Source organism: Rousettus aegyptiacus, unplaced genomic scaffold (assembly GCF_014176215.1).
Source record: "Rousettus aegyptiacus isolate mRouAeg1 unplaced genomic scaffold, mRouAeg1.p scaffold_m13_p_9, whole genome shotgun sequence".
Taxonomy (NCBI): Eukaryota; Metazoa; Chordata; class Mammalia; order Chiroptera; family Pteropodidae; genus Rousettus; species Rousettus aegyptiacus.
The window spans coordinates 19,557,538-19,574,697 of record NW_023416312.1 but is presented as its reverse complement, the minus strand read 5'-3'; the positions used below and the strand labels follow the sequence as shown (position 1 = coordinate 19,574,697).

Below are 17,160 nucleotides of genomic sequence, written 5' to 3'. Positions count from 1 at the left end.
AATGAATTTTTTTTATATATAGGTAGACACCTAAAGAATCTGTTTTCCCTGTTTACCCTTCACAGGTGTGAAAAAAGGGTTGTCAGCAATCCCAACAGAAATCTTCCTTTGTTCTGCAGGTATCCTCCTGAACTGGCTGCAGGGCTGATCAGCATATTGCAGTCTCTGATTGCAGCCTGATTTAACAGTTTAGTTCTCTTACTTCCTCCCTATGTTATTTTTAGTATCATTGTTGTTTTAATGTTGCTTTCCCACCAGACTGTAAGCTTTGGAAAGGTAGGTACAGACTGTACGTTATTTAAAATTGTATACTTAGCTTATAGGATGAACCAGTCACATTTTAAACTGTCAGTAAAAATTGTGTTGAATAAATTAGATGAGTAAAGCAGAGTATAGTCTGCTTTGACATGAAGATATTTATGCCTAAGTATTTTAGAAAAAATGAAGCATTTTTTACATGTTACATTTTAAGCTTACCAGAGCTCATTGCACTGGGAAATGGGGCCAGAGATTTAAGTTGATTAAAAGTCTTATTGTAACTTTAAGTTACAATTGTTCTTTTTTTCATCTATTTATTTAGAGAACCTGTGCACAGAAAATTATGGCTGTGATCCACAGCAGAATTGAGATGATCCATTCGTAATTCCACCAATAAGCCTACAATAACACTGTAGCTGGAAAACCAGTCGGAGGGGGGGCAATTGATCATTAATGATCTGGCTTACATAACGGAAAACACATTCATTAAACGGTAAGAGGACACTGGCAATGTTTGATTGGAAATTTTAAATGACTTTGATAAGTTCCTAGTGTTTTATTTTTTCTATTTAATTGGATACTCTCGTCATTACCCAATACCATTTGTTTCCTTTTTGTACTCTAACTTGGTTTACTGTTTCTTAGTTAAAAAGAATGCAAAGCATCTGATTACAGTCTAACCAGCTGAATACCAGACCAAACAGGAAAAGAAATGAGAAACAGATTAAAATTAATTTTTGATGTTTAACACATCATTATTCAGCATGCACATAAGCAAGTGATTATTTTCTTAGTTAACTCAGGAGTGCTAGACCAAAGATTTAAGAAAAAAAAGAGTACTTCTTACATTTTTATTTGTTCGTTTTTGTATTTAAAATGTTCAGAGCACTCAAGTGAACCTCAAAAGTGACAAGTAACTTTGTTGAGAGGGACAAGACCTGCTAGAATTAAGCCTTATGTTACTGCGAATCTTATAATAAAATGTATGTGTTTTTAAAGCCCTTCTCCTTTATGAATAAGGAATAACTTAAGTCAAAATAAGTTTTATTTAAATAAAACAAAAGAAATTTAAAATGTACAAACATTGTTTATGATCTCTGAGTTATTATACTATAAAAACAAATTCTTCACTCCTAATATTTCCACATATGCTCTAAAACCCATAGAGATCAACAGGGAAATAAAATAAAACCACGTAAAAAAAAGCCAACAACTGTTATAAGTATTCTACTTTAAATGAAGTTGATCTTGTATCAGAAAGAATAAAAAACAGAATATTCACAGAATTTACAGAATTTTAGAGGACTAACCTTAAGTCTTCATTTCTGGCCTTGCAGGTATATTCTGTTTGAAAAATATGCTAGATCAAAGATGTATTAAAATTCACCACCATTCTCTGCTTATGTTTTATAGTTTTGTGCAATTACTGTGGATACTGGAAATTCACACAGAAAATAAAGGTCAGTGATAATTCTGACTTTACATTTCTAGAGCAGGTTTGTACTTAAAACATTTATATAGGTAGCATATTGTACAAAATTTATGACTATTGTGACTATTGCTTTAGGTTTTAATACAATATATTCTCACCTAAACCAGGACTAAAAATTTTAAGCAAAATTTGCTGGACTGGACTGGCATACACACACATGCACGTGTGCGCGCACACATTTTTTTTTCTTCAGGCTGCATTAGGAGAAAAATCCTTCCCTATATTTGTATTGGAAAGGAAGCATGAGTTTAAATAGTCATGATTCAGGGTGATACTTTTACTGGGGACAATTAGAGTTGAATTACATAGGCGTGTTTTGAACTCAGGTTTTACTTTTAAGGCTTCAAGATTGCAACTTGGGAGGCTCTAAGCAACAATTGAGTGCTTTGGATTGTTCACACAAAAGATTAACAGGCATATATAAATCATAAAACTATAAGAAATAAGGATCTAGTTGAAAAATAATTGTATGAACTAAACATATATGTGAATTAAAATGAACATATTCATGAAGCAAAAATTAAAGAAATACCTATACCACCCTTTTTCTTTAGTTGTTTACAATCACAGCAAACCCTAGTGTGACATGTTTAAGGGAAAGGTAATTAAGTTCTAAAGGTTTGTCATCTCATTACTTCTAAAGATGAAATGTACTATTCTCTAGCCTTTATCATACAATACCTGAGCAAATGAAAGGAAAATTAAGAGGGCCGTTAAAGAGCTGAGCCAAAGAGTAGAAAATGGAAAATAAGAGGAAGAGACAAGAAAGCATAGACAGACTGGGTTTGAAGAGAGTTGGGAATACAGGTTTTGGTAGATTTTCTCGATTTTCTCTTCAGATACACCTGCCATACTCCTCTAACCTGCTCTGTGATTCCCGGAGGCTTACTTTTATTAACTTCATCCACCAGTCTCTCTTGCTCAGTATCTTCAGATTGGGTTTAGCTATTGTGAACTACCAACGGGAGATTAGAAGTCAGGAGGTAAAAAAGGTATTTCTTTCTATGAACCCCCCACACTTCAGGTTGGCAGTGGTTATCATTTGTCTATTTAAGGTCACAGTTCTTGTTGAGTGGCCTTCTATTACAAGTACAGGACATTCTGGGTTGTAGGAAATACTACCTCTCTATGCCCCTTCAAGTCTAATGGTGATAATATTAGATGATAGTACCGTGGTTGCTAGCCTCAGGGTGCTTCATCATCTCTTGGTTTCCCTTCATCCCTTACACACTTTAGTAAGTAGTCTCTTCATTAAACACTATTCTATCACCTTTTTCAAGTGTGCCATTAATTTTCAGCCAGGGCTCTCACTGATATGGGTAGTAGGAAATGGGAGAAACTTTAAGGCAATAGTATTAGGGTGTGACAAACTGCTGAGGAGAGTGCTAGGAAGAGGTTTTCAAAGCTTTTACACCATTCTATGAATGTAACATGACTTCTAATTAATGTGAGTAATTCTAATAAATTCTTAAATTGCTTTATTATTTTGACTGGGTTCCCATTTTTTTGCTTGCAAATCCAATATAGAACATGACTATGAGATGTCTGGGATTTACATGACTAGATAAGACTACTAGGATCTATCTGGACTGATTATATCATATTAAGAGACATTTTTCTTACAGAATCAGGATCATCCCAATCCAGAGTACCTGCTAAGTTTTACTGAAATTCAGTGACCCTCTTGTTTTTACTATCAGATAAGACAATATTGTTTGAATTTTTAATATTTCCTTTTATTCTCAAACAGAAATAGGGGAAAGTACAACAATTCCTTCAGGAAACAATGATTCAGTTCAAATTGTTACATTTAGACTCAAATTTAGATTAGATTCAAATTGTTACATTTAAGTATCACTCCAAAAGTGGACCTAATACAGATAACTGTGGTTTGTCCATCACTGTAACAGTTTACATAACTGAAAAAATAGATTTCAATTAGAATTGTCTGCCTCATCCGAATCTACTACTTTCCCACGGCAAATTGGACAGGTAGTGTTCTCAGCCAGCCAGCGATCTATGCAGTGGACATGATATTCATGGGAGCAAGGAAGGATGCGAAGCCTGTTGCCTTCTGAGTATTCTGTGATACAAATGCTACAGGCTTTTAATGTATCATTACTTTTAAAAGCCCTTGTAGCCAAGTTGTCAATCTGTGCTTTGGTAAGTCCTGTAGCTTGATTATGGTCATCACTTAAGAGAAAAAACTGGTCGAGATCAAGGGAGGTCCAAGAGTCACTTTCATCAAATATTACTGGGGACATAGATCTATTACTGTCTCGCCCAGTTTCTGATGGTGAGCTTGATGGTAAGCTTCTTTCATCACCGCCTTCAAAAATCAGTGAGCTAATATCTGAATTTTCATCACTTGAGCTAGAACTAGACATAGGACTAGAATTGGAACTAGACGTGTAATTGGAGTTGGAACTAGAAACCAATGTGGAATCTGAATGGAAATCACAACTAGGATTTGAATTGGAAGCAGAACTCCTACTATCATTAGACTGATCTCTTCCATTGGGTGACTCTACCCTTTCCATGCTTTGACTTGAAGGTGAGCGACGAGGCTCTAAATCACTGTCACTGTTGAGCAGATGACTTGAGTCACTAAAATCTGTCATTATCTGCCACTGGTTGCTTTGAACGGCAACAGGTGTTGTATCATTTAAACCAGTGTTTAGACTTCTACGAATGGGAATTTCGATGGTACTATCATAAGCTCTCATATATGCCTGCTCAGAATGTGAAAATGTATGTCCAAGTCCTCCTCGTTCACTTTCTAAAGTGACAGTGTTTGGTGTTTCAAATGTTATCAGAGTTCCACTAGCTATTCTGTCTCTCTCAGGATGAACTAGTTCTACTTCAGAATTGAAGGACAAGATTGGATTTATTTGTATTAGTTCCCAAGAATCACCATCACTGGTTGTTTCTGGAGAAGAGTCTTCTTGAACAGTATTCCTTATTCCAGAAGCTGCAGAAAGACCCACATTTTGCAGCTCAGTTCCAGTTATTTGCTCTCTTGATGTTTCTTGGTGGTGAGTTCTTGAAAATCTCTCGGTCTCATTTACTAGAGGCTGGTCAAAAGTTGGAGATACTAGACTATGATGAAGTCTTCGTAACATTTCACTCAGTGAACGTGGAGGTGACCTACTTGCAATTCTTGCTCTGGTTCTACGATGGTCTGGGCTTCGGCTTCTTGCTCTTCGTTGACCTCTGGTAGTTGGGACTTCCATTAATGCTTCAGGTGTATTTTGTTCTGATCTAGATGGTCTTGTAAATGTCGATTCAGCTTGCGGATCTTCCGCATGACTTTGGCTGTTTTCCATGTTTTCTCCTCTGAGACGTCTTGTAGATGGTGCATATTCATTCTCTAGATTTGGTCTCCTGTTATTGAAATTAATAAATATTTCTGAACTGAATCCAGAATCACCGTATGGATTAACCTGACTTACTTCTCCCCGATATTGGTGTTCTCTTTGTCCACTTGTCACATTTTCTGTTTGTTCAAATGAATCAAGCCATTCTATTATAGAGTCAGCACTAGACACATCATCCAAAGAGTCTTCACCTGTTAACAAAAAAGAAGGGGGCACAGAAGGGAACCACCAAGTCAGAGCCATCATAAAACAGCACTCTGCAATTTTGTTTCATCACTATTTAAACAATAATTTAAATACTCAGATGTTTTAAACAGATTTCACATTTATAGAGTTAGTATTTTGTAAACTATACTGAAAGTTGAGAAGTAAAGGCAGGAAGTTTCAATTCCCTCTTAAAGAGAGTGAGATAATCCTAGATAAATTTAGAGAATTGTTTTTTCAAAGGGAATCTGGAGGAAGTCTGTTTACAGTATTTCATCGTATACACAGCCTTGTGCACCACTGTGGGAGAAATGCTAAAACATTTTTTCACTCCACTGTCAAAACACGAATGCAATTAAACAAGGCGAACACCAGTTAAAGTCCAGCTCTAGAAATTTTAGTTCAATTTAAATTATAATTCTCAGTATTTTACAACATTACTTCTAGGTTTTTGACTTAAGTGCTTTTGATAATACATAAAGTTGTTTTGAAATATAAGACTACTATAGCCATTGCCCAAATACAAGCAAGGTTTATAGGTTTAAAAGTATTTGAATACTTCTTGTTACCAAGATTTTGAACTGACATCAAATCGAAGGTTAGATCAAATTAATAGACTGAACCTAGCACACTGCATATAAGGCCAAACTATGTTAGCGTCTTCTTCATTAGAGAGTAAAATTCTCTACTTCACACTTAGAGAGAAGCACCAGACCTGAGGTTAGAGCAGGGTTTCTCAACCTTAACACCATTGACATTTTGGCACTGGACAAATTCTTTGTTTTAGGGAGCTATCCTGTGTATTGTGGGATGCTCGGCAGTATCCCTTGCCTCTACCCATTGGATGCCAGTATGCGCCCCGCACCACCTGTAACAACCAAAAATATATTTATACATTGTGAAATGCCTCCAATTGAGAACTACTTGATTAAAACATGAAATAACTTATTTTTGTGGGTCAGGATGGCACATGTCTACATAGAAAAAATAAGAAGTAGGAGGAACTTTCAATTGAGGTGGAAACCAAGGAAAATATCAACAGGTTATTCCCACTATTTCCCAATTAAAACAACCCAAATGTGAATTAGGAAAAAAATGTACCCTTGACATTCAAACCAAAAATCATTTTTTTAATGAGAAATTACTTAGCACCAAATTAATTTGTGTCACTTCTGTATAATCTCTGGCTGACATTTACTGTTATGAAGTTCTTTATCCATCCCATCCTATTACCTCAAAAGCTAAATATACCTTTATTTTCGTCCGAGTTTTGCCATGGGTTTTCTTTTAACTGTCGAAGTCTTCTCAGCAACTCTTCTTCCGTACTTTCACCCGGGTTGCCCAGCAAATCATTATCTCTCATAAGCTTGTAATCTTCTTCACTCAAGTTATTAACAAATCGGTAGAACTCTTCTTCGCGAACCAATCGATTCATTTGACTTCTGCGCCGTGCCGCGGATTCATCCGCTTCATCGCTGGAGTCGGAGTTTTCCATCTTGTTGAACTGCAGAAAATTGTCCCGACTTTTACGACATGGTGTCGTAACACAGATAACCCGACTTTAGTCTTCACTTTCCGCCTCAGTCGGAGCGGCACGACCGGCACTTAGGCAGTTTCGCCCGCACGCAGGTTTCTCCGTCTTCTCTTGTCGCAGTTCTGCGGATTCTGGTGAGTCAGGGGCTGAGACCCGCCTTTTACCCGAGTGACTGCTAGTTCTTGTTGCCTAGGCATTTAATACGTTTCTCATTGTTACGAAATAGAAACTGGGTTAAGGTTAGGTTTCAAGTACCAAGCACAGTACTTCATCTCTTTTAACCCACATGAGTCTGTTCTCAGGCTTTCAGGAGGCTTTTTCAGGCTTCGATATATCCTAGTTGTTTGCATGTTAAATCAGAGGACCCAAATACAGCTAGTTGCATGCATGCATATATATATATATATATACATATATATATATATATATATATATACATATATATATATATAACCTCCGTCTTTCCTCCTCATAATTTCTTAAATCATAGACACTAAGAAAGCCCACAACTTTTGATAATTTACCACAGCCATAGCTGAATATGTTTGAGTCCTTTTCCTTTTTACTCTTAACGACTTCATCTTGCATTATACAATTCCTCAAGCTTCTGTTAAAAAAGAAATAATTAAAAATCTGGCAAATTTTCTGCCACCTAGAGAATCCCTTAAGGAATTTTCCACAAATGCATCCAGTTTCATTTTTGTTCTCCTTTCTCATAGGTATTATAAATTGTATTACTTAAAACGAGCCAGAACATCACTTTTAAAACAGATCCATAATAGTTATTTTGTCTCCTGCAATGAGTGCTGACTTTGCTGATTTCGTTACATGTATGTTAGTGCAGCCAGGATGTCTAGGAAAAAAATAATACTCATTTGCAATCCTATCTGAAAGAGATCTCCAAGAGTTTCTGGACTCATTGCTAATATTACCAGTCCCACTTCACACTTGCTTGGGAATCCTTCATTCAACTTGTTCATGTAAAGATAAGATTTGGCTACTGAATTTGAGACATTATTCAATTTGACTTGTTTAATAATTAATCCATCCAACACAAACTGAGTCAGTTACTGCCCTAGCCACTAGAGATACATTAAATATTATTAAATATTGTAGCAGTCTGTATTCTCAAGTAAGTCACACTCCAGATGAGGGAAATTTTGCATAGAAACTATCAAAATACAATATATTTTATTATTTGCTATAATATATTTATATATGTAGTATTGTGTAAATACAGAGAACTGTGTGATGATTAATGGGAGTTGGGAAATGTTTCACAATGATATAACATTTAAATCTAAACCTTAAAATATGAGTTTCTACAGATGAAAATGGCAGTTGAGTATGCATCAGACAGAAGGAATAGACTTGAAAGACCTTGGCTGCTTTGGGCAACTGTGGCCACAATTTTGGCTTTGGGGTGGAAATGTGAGATTAACCCCAGAAGAAATAATTGACACAGAGTATAAATTGAGTTTTGTTTTCCTTTTTCCTGTAAGAAATAGGACACCAATTAAGATTTTTTTTTTGAGAACAAGCAGTAGATTTTGTTTTTACCTGCTTAGCATTCACTTAACATACTTATTATAATAACATCCTGGTTTTCCTGGGGGGAAAAAGAAGCCATTCTCCAATCTCAATATGGTTGGTTTAGGTTTAACTGAATTCACAGCCATGGCTATAAGAAAGGACACATGATGCAGCTATGTCTAATTAGCATATCTCGAATTGCTGGTTATGGTAATTGTTTTAAACATGGGCATGTGACCAAAAGTACATTTAAGAGTTAAATCTAAGATTTTAGCTAGAACTACTGAAAATGAGAAATTATTTTCTACTCTGTTTGCTAAGCTAGTAGGATGTGAACCTAAAAATGCTTGTGGCTATCTTGTATAACTGAGAATGAAGAAAATCAGCATAAAGAGACAGAGGAAAATAAAGAGGGAGAAAGAGCCAGATATCTGAGAAAAGAATTGAGAAATATATGAAGCTAGATGTGTCTTAGGATTTTGAGATCTGTAAACTAGTGTGTTTCATTTTCTTTATGTAAGCCGTTGAAGGATTTCTGTCACTTAAGATTGGAAGGGCCCTAATAATTGCTATAGGAGAGGGATATCAGTAATCTAATCAGATGTCAATAAGTAATTTTTAATAAATTTGCCATGTAAAACTTATTTGCTATTGTCCAGTCTATAATGTTAACATGTTTATATAATTTACGTTTCATTGGGTTTAGTCTTTATGAAAAAAATGAGAAAAGGTTTTTTTTTCTGACATTAATAAGTATGAGGTACTGAAATTGGGTATAATTAAGTTGAAATAATCATTTTAATTTGATTAAGAATTAAATGTGGTTATGGCACATAATGCTAATTAGATAAATTTCTTCTCTGTACTATGAGGTCTTTTCAAAATGTCCCTATGTTTGCATGTGTTAATGTATATTATGCACTATATTCTGATACCTTGACCCAATAAGTCATTTAATTCTCAAATGAAGAGAAAATATCCTGAAGTAAACTATCACTAAACATTTGATTTCTATTAAACAAAATGGGCCTGGTGGGAACTAAAATGTATTTCACCGATACCTTAATAAAAAGTAAGATAATGTAACCAATTAGTGTGCTGTTGAGATTTTTAGGATGCCTAAGTTTAGCAAAGTTTTAATTAGTGTGAGTAGGTATGTACTTGTGTGTGCACAAGTGCATATGTTTGGTGTGTTTAAAAAGTTTAAACAGATATTTGGTTAGGTTAGGTTAAACAGATGTTTAAAAAGTTTAAACAGATGTTTGATTAGGTTAACCATTACCTTAAGCGTAGTTTCTAGATACTAATAATAGGTCTATTTCACCTAAGTTTTTAAATTTCTTCTGCAATGTGAATGTACGTACACTACAGTTGTGTACTTTAAAGGTTTTTTTTTTAATTTTTTTCCTTAAACATCACAATCGATGTTCCCAATCATTTCAATTCATTGTATTTAAAGGCAATCTACTGAGGCAATTTAGAGATCCAGGTTGAAGTCTAATCTATTTGATCCATTTTTTTGCCCAATTTTTTAATCTCTGTAGCCTCTAATTTCTTATACTCTCATATGAGAAAGCTCATTCTCTTTTTTAAAGTTTTAGTCAGTTGCTCAAAGAGCACTAGGCAGTGGAAATTGAAAATAATGCCTGAACCAGAGTGCTGCTAGATTGTCAACCATGAAGTAAAGAGAAAAGGTTGAGTGGGGCTAGAGTTAGTACCGCAATGCCAAGCTAAAAGAGAAGCAAGGGAATCAGAGCAGGTCCATATTCTAAAGTCAGGCTAGAGATAATTGTCTCCCAGAACATTAATTCAAAGTCAGAAAGCTGAAATGGAGTATTAAGTCATAGAAGGCAATTTAAGAAGATTCAGAGGAGAGCCAAGGTAAGGTCATGACAAGCTTGGGAATCAAAGCCATGAGGTAGTAGCAGATGTATGTGACTTTGATTTTAGCTTGCTAAATTAAAATATTTACACCTTGGATCTCTGAAGGTTGATACTTAGTTGCTTTGACATTTTTATTTATGAGACATTTGAGATGGATGACTTCAATATCTTTTCACAATTTTATTAATGAGATTATTAGCACAACAAATTTTAACTTTCAATGTTTTAAAACACCAGGAAAAACATTTTAATTAACTTTCAGAAAGTGATTATAGTATAGTATATGCAAAAGCAAAATGATATAGCACATTATTGGCACTGACAAAGTTACTGATCATTTTCCATAGTTAAGTTCATAGATGAAGATGATCTGATTTACCACTTTGAGGGTGAGAGGAAAAAATAAAGGTGTATTTATCATCTACTAGATATGCTTACTGTATATTTTGTTATATATATATGCAAGGCCTGGGTTACTTAAAGTGCAATTGTCAGACTTTTTAATAAACTGGACAGAGCCATTTGTTTCTGCACAGCATATCAGGAGAAAACATGAAATAGTCAAGCATTCTGCCATACAAAACAGCTAACAAACATTACTCAACTGCTATACAACTATGTCTTGTGCACAAAAATATATAAGAAGTTAGACCTATGTTTGATAAGTATTCCTTTAACAAATACATTCTGTTCACTTGAAATGGTTTCATACAAATCCAGGTCCAGATTACATCAACTTTAGTAGGTGTTTAGTTTTACAAGAATGATGGCAGTGATTAGTCAATCACTAGATAGTTTTTGACTACTCAAGAAAAAGCTGCTCATATTTTCTTAAATCAGGTCACGCATTAGATGAACTGTTTACTTTCAAACAAAAAGCAATATATAAAGAAAAGTGAAATTTTACCTCAAATAGCCTAAGCAATGATAACTGTTTCATAAGATGTTTGAATAACAGCAGAAAAATACCATATAAAACGAAGTTTACCACTTGAGGAAAAACATAGAAAACAAGTACAAGGACATGTTAATAACCTTTTCAAGAGCTAGAGCAAGTGGCTTGTTCTAAGGACTCTTCAAGTTGCTTCCCTCATCTCTCCCCAGTCCTCAGGCTGCTTGCTAATGACTCATTATCCTACTATGGCATCACTCCTTCGTCTTTAGGAGACGTGGAGGGATCCTTGGATTGTGAGCTGGACTTTTCTTTTGATAGAACACCTCTGGATGTAGACCTGGACTTGGTTAGTGAGGAAGATGTAGACACCGAGGAAGACTTGGATTGACTGGTAGAGCTGGATTTGGAGGTTGATGAAGATCGACCATGAAAGCGAGATGCAGACTTCATGAGGCTGCAGCAAGGTAGAGACGTGTCATGGCTGCAGCGAGGTGGAAACTTCTTGCTGAAGTGATATCTGCCCCGAGATCGGGATTGGCTGCTACAACTGGAGTCATGTCACCGCCTTGGACTGCGGCTCTGGCGTCCGTAGGAGCAGGTAGGCGTTTCCCGGCGGTAGCCATGGAGAGGATTTGGAGGATGACCAAAGCACGCCATTTGGACCCACAGTTCATGGCCATCCAGTATGATACCGTTTACGGCATCCTTGGCATTCTCAGCCTGGTGCTTGTCATGAAAGCGGACGAAGGCAAAGCCATGGGCCTCTTTAGTGAAGCGGTCCCGTGGAATGTACACATCACTGATATCCCTATACTTCTCAAAGGTGTGCAGCAGTGTGTTGATTGTTGTGCGGTAATTCAAGTTGTCTACCTTAAGAGAGGCCATGCTCTCCACATTGGGAGGAGGGCTATGGTAACTCATGGCCTTTAAGAGTTCAGTCTGAGCCCTGCAAACTAATCAGTGAGAAATCGCCTATCTAGGAAGGTTGCAAGCTTGACCCAAATGGCTGCAACGGTTTCTTTAGGTTCCTTCTGCTTAAGGCTCCTCCTCTTTGCGTCCCTTGCATGACATACGTGCGTGGGTGCTTAGAAACACCAAAATATTCAGCACAGCACCACCTATCTCCAGAGCCTAGGCCACCTGAAAACTCCATACAGTTTTTTTTTAAATGAACATTCATAATTGTAACATATCATTTTCTGGCTTTATTAGTATATACCCAAACACCCAGTTGTAATTATGTATAAATGTATAGATATGTATATATCTATAATTATGCAACTTGGTATACATTGCAATGTCGATTCACATAGGCTAGAAACATTTGTCTACTTCGAGACAAAAAGAAACAAAATACCAAAAGAAATCATGAACAGATGGGGTGAGTTAATAATACTAACAGGTGAAGAGAGATTGAGAGCTGCCAGCAAGGTGTGAACTGTAATCAGAAACTCAATATGGGTGCCCTTTTCCATTAAAAAAAAAATAAATGAATCAAAGGTGTCATGATCTGTGATTCCAAATTATATAACTGAATATAACCCAGATTATTAGAATTTACTGCTTCTTCATTAATTGACCCAATATACTATCTGATGGAGTATGGTCATTTGATGTAGCTTTCATTTTTAAAATTGTTTTTAAAATTAATTATATTTCATCAAATTGTTGACAAGATATCTTTTCTGATGAATCATGTCCATTGCACTCCAATAAATGAGTTTATAATGATAGGAGATAGGAAATATTATTTTATTATTTCTCACCTTCAGTGAATATTTTGTGCTCTTTGAAAGCCACACCATCTTCTTCACAAAATTAATACGTGTTCTGGTTATCCATTGTTACATAACAACATATATCAAAACTTAGTGGCTGAAACTAACAATTTGTCATTATTTTATCTCAATCCAGAGGCACAGGAATTCAGACAGGGGACAAGTAGGGCTTCTTATCCATTATATCAGCTGAATTAGCTAGGTGACAGGTGGCTCCTCTGGAACTGCTGGTGTCAACTGATTCCTATCCACAGCCTCCACTTTTCCAGAGCCAGTTCATGTAGCTAGCCTGACAGATTTTTAATCTAGTTGAATTTCTCACATGACACCTCAGGTTTATAAGAGACCATAGTAGAAGTACCAGTCCTCTTAAAATCTAGGCCTAGGCCAGTATATAGTATCAGTTTTGCATCGCTTCCATTCCATTGGTCATAGTAACCGTAGGACAGATCAGGTTCAAATGGAAGGAAAAAAGAATCTCTCAATGGAATAAGTGTGAAGGATTTGCAGCCATCTTTAAATCTACTAAAATCAGTCCTCTGGACAAATATTTACATTCTTCTCACATGAAAAAAATACATTCACCTCCTTCTAAAACTATCAAAATCTTTATATGGCAATGTATGAACATCCAGGAACTTGTCATCTTAATTAGGTTTAGGTGCAGGAGAGACTTTTTAGGTATGGTTCTTTGAGTTTTATTCACCTTAATAAGATCTGTGACATAAAGAGGCAGGTTATCTGCCCTCTTCACATCTAACATAAAATTTTGAGCTAGTTACAGGATAGCCTTAATTAAAAGTTTTATTCAAAGGAAGAATAGTCCACAATCATTCTAAAATTCAACAGGGCACATGCTTCTAGGTACTTGGCTAGGTCCTGTTCTTAAGGCCACCAATTGGTCCTCTGGTATTTTAGCTCAGTCTTCTGAGACAGTCCTTAAAGTAAACAGTCCCTGTTTGTTGCTGATTAACTTTCTTAGGATGGTACCAGTGTGCAAAGGTTGAGTGTTACCAATAATTCTAATTCTGAACCATTTCTGTCACTTTTAGTCTAAGCTCATGATCCTTCTCATAGCACAAATTCTGTCTGCCTGTCAGGTTGCTTCTGATTCTTATTAGATGTTCGCTCCATTAAAAGCCATACCTACATTAATTTCCAAGACAAGTCCTTATCTACTTTGGGCCACCTGTGAGGCTGCTGTGGGTTGCCTAGCAAAGAGAATTAGTGAGGAAATGCTCTGTAATCTTTCTGAGATCTTAACAAAAGGAATATAGCTATACCCTTTACTTCTTTACCCTGAAACTGTGTTTTACTATCCAGATTGTGTTCTTTGCTCTGAGGCTATTGTTTACGTTTGAATCTTGTTAAAATTAATAAAGGAAACCAAACTTAAAATGCAGTCAAGAAGTCTTGAGGGGAGATGGGGGGCTCTCATGCACTGCCACCTAGACCCTAATCAGGAGGATGTACTACAGCAGGAAGAAGAATTTCTTTTTGCCCATCTAACACCTCAATTGTCATCTGAACCTCTTTTGCTGGTTGCCTTTAGAGGTGGGCTCCTGGTTACAGCCCAGCCAGATTTATTAATTTAATAAGTACACTTGCTATTTTCTACAACACTCTCAGTGATACTTTTACTAAGCGTTTTGCAGTAGATAACTTAGGTGTTCAGTTCTCCACTACTCCTTTGCTTTCTTTTAGTTCTTTCAAATTTTAATAGAATTATGTCATGGCCTAGTAAAGAACACATCACATGCATTTTTTTCAGTTGTTTAAGCTCTAATTACTTTTTCAATAAAAAGGTTGTTTAGCTCTTAATTACATGAGTTCTCTTAAGTAATTCCAATGTAAAGGTGAGTTGGTAGACATTTTGTCCCAATGAACAAAAATAACAGTACACATGTCAGATGTGTTAAAAATTGGGCTTTTATCTATTTTTAAAGGACTCTATGCCTTTGTATTATAAATTAGTTTTATGAGAACAAGTCATATATTGATTATGAAAATTGAGTTTCATTTATGTCAGAGGAGAGAGTACTAAACCAACTTTTGGGGACTAGGATTCCTGTCCTGGCTCCACTGCAGATAAGCCACAGTACTTGAGAGAGTCAACTCATGGGCTCAGGTTTTAATCTCTCTCAAGTGCAGAAGTTAGACCAGTTGATCTTGGCATCCTATTCCAGCTGAAAACACCACTTACATAAAATTGTTGACATGTTTATTTTTAAAACTTGACAATATTCAAGTTTATTGAAACTAAATTTATAATTATAATACTAACAGAGTCCTATTCAAAATGATAGTTTTCAGGCTGCATTGGATTCAGTTCTCTGGCAGCAATCTACTCATTTAAAATGCACATCACTATACAATTTGATTCAAGTAAAGAGTAACTTCAGGAACTTTAGAGGGTTATTATCTAAGAGATTTATCCCTGAATTGACAATCAGGAAACACATGTTCTTGTTTTACTTTTTCCTTTTACTGTCTATGATTTAGGACAATCATTTTTAAAAATTTATTCTTTAATTACAGATGATATTCAATAGGGCAATGATTCTTTTTTTAATATTTTAATTAATTATTTTAATGCAGCAGCACTGAGAATGAGCTCTATGTGGTTTTATTTTTCAATTACAGTTGGTATATAATATATTAGTCTCAGGTGTACAGCATAGTGATTAGACATCTGTAAAACTCATGAAGTGATCACCCTGATAAGTTTAGTACCCATCTGACACCATATATAGTTATTACAATATTATTGACTATATTCCTTATGCTGTACTTCGCATCTCTATGACTGTTTTGTAACTACCAATTTGTACTTCTTAGTCCCTTCCCTCTTTTCCACCCACCCCATCAAATCCCCTCCCATCTGGTAACCCTCAAAATGTTCTCTGTATCCATGAATTTGTTTCTGTTTTATTTGTTTATTTCGTTCTTTAGATTCCACATGTAAGTGAAATAATATGGTATTTATCTTTATCTTACTCCATTCAGCGCACTACCCTCAAGGTCCATAAATGTTGTTGCAGATGTAAAGATTCTCTCTCTCTCTCTCTTCCTCCCTCCTTCCTTCCTTCCTTCCTTCCTTCCTTCCTTCCTTCCTTCCTTCCTTCCTTCCTTCCTTCCTTCCTTCCTTCCTTCCCCCCCCTCTCTGTCTCTTTCTTTCTTTCTTTCTTTCTTTCATGGCTGAGTAATATTTCATTTTATATATGTACCACCTTTTCTTTACCCACTCATCCTTTGCCTCCATATCTTGGCTACTATAAATAATGCTTCAGTTAACATATGGATGCACATATCCTTTCGAAGTAGTATTTTGGGTTTCTTTGGATAAATACTCAGAAGTGGGATTACTGGATCTTTCTTTGTCTCTTTTATAGCCTTTGTTTTAAAGTCTATTTTGTTTGGTATAAGTATTGCTACCCCAGATTTTTTTGTTAATTTGTTTACATTTTCATGAAATATCTTTTCCATCCCTTTACTTTGTGTCTGTGTGTATCTTTTGATCTGCAGTGAGTCTTGTAAGGGTCTCGTTTTCTTATCTATTCAGCCACCTTATCTTTTGATTGGAGCATTTAATTCTTTTTCATTCAAAGGACTCGTTAATAGATATGTAGTAATTGCTATTCTTTATTCATATTTTCGATACATACTTTTTCTTCTCAAAGAAGTCCATCCAACATTTCCTGTGATACCAGGTTGGTGATGATGAACTCCTTTAGCTTTTCCTTGTCTGGGAAGCTGTTTATCTGTCCTTCAGTTCTAAATGATAGCTTTGCTGGTTAGAGTAATCTTGCTTGTAGGCCCTTGCTTTTCATCACTTTGAATATTTCCTGCCAGTCCCTTGTGGCCTTCAAAGTATCTGTTGAGAAATAAACTGCCAGTCTTATGGGAGCTCCCTTGTAGGTAATTAACTGCTTTTCTCTTGCTGCTTTTAAGAGTCTCTCTTTGTTTTTAACATTTGGCATTTTATTATGATGTATTTTATTTGGGACTCTCTGAGCTTCCTGGGCTTGTATGTCTATTTTCTTCACCAGGTTAGGGAAGTTTTCCATCATTATTTTTTTTAAATGCTAGTTTATATTCTTTTCATACTATATATACATAATTTTTAATTTTTTTTTACTTTTTCATTTTCCCTTCCCCTTTTCCCCCTCCCTTCTGGTAACCACTAGTCCATTGTCTGTGTTCAT

The 17,160-nt window shown here is 35.7% G+C and overlaps 2 protein-coding genes across 2 annotated transcripts; both read right to left on the bottom strand.

The window, feature by feature from the left end:
* Nucleotides 1-3,684: 3,684 nt before the first annotated feature.
* LOC107511402 (E3 ubiquitin-protein ligase RLIM) lies at nucleotides 3,685-6,826 on the bottom strand. Its single transcript, XM_036227287.1, has 3 exons — nucleotides 6,583-6,826; nucleotides 4,245-5,318; nucleotides 3,685-4,196 (listed from the first exon to the last, which is right to left on the bottom strand). The coding sequence occupies exons 1-3, from the start codon at nucleotides 6,824-6,826 to the stop codon at nucleotides 3,685-3,687; spliced, it is 1,830 nt and encodes a 609-aa protein (XP_036083180.1).
* Nucleotides 6,827-6,892: 66 nt separating this feature from the next.
* LOC107511401 (serine/arginine-rich splicing factor 2-like) lies at nucleotides 6,893-12,098 on the bottom strand. The gene is given in 2 exon segments (XM_036227286.1): nucleotides 6,893-7,054; nucleotides 11,433-12,098. Coding segments are annotated over 2 exon segments (828 nt in total).
* Between the last annotated feature and the right edge of the window lie 5,062 nt (nucleotides 12,099-17,160).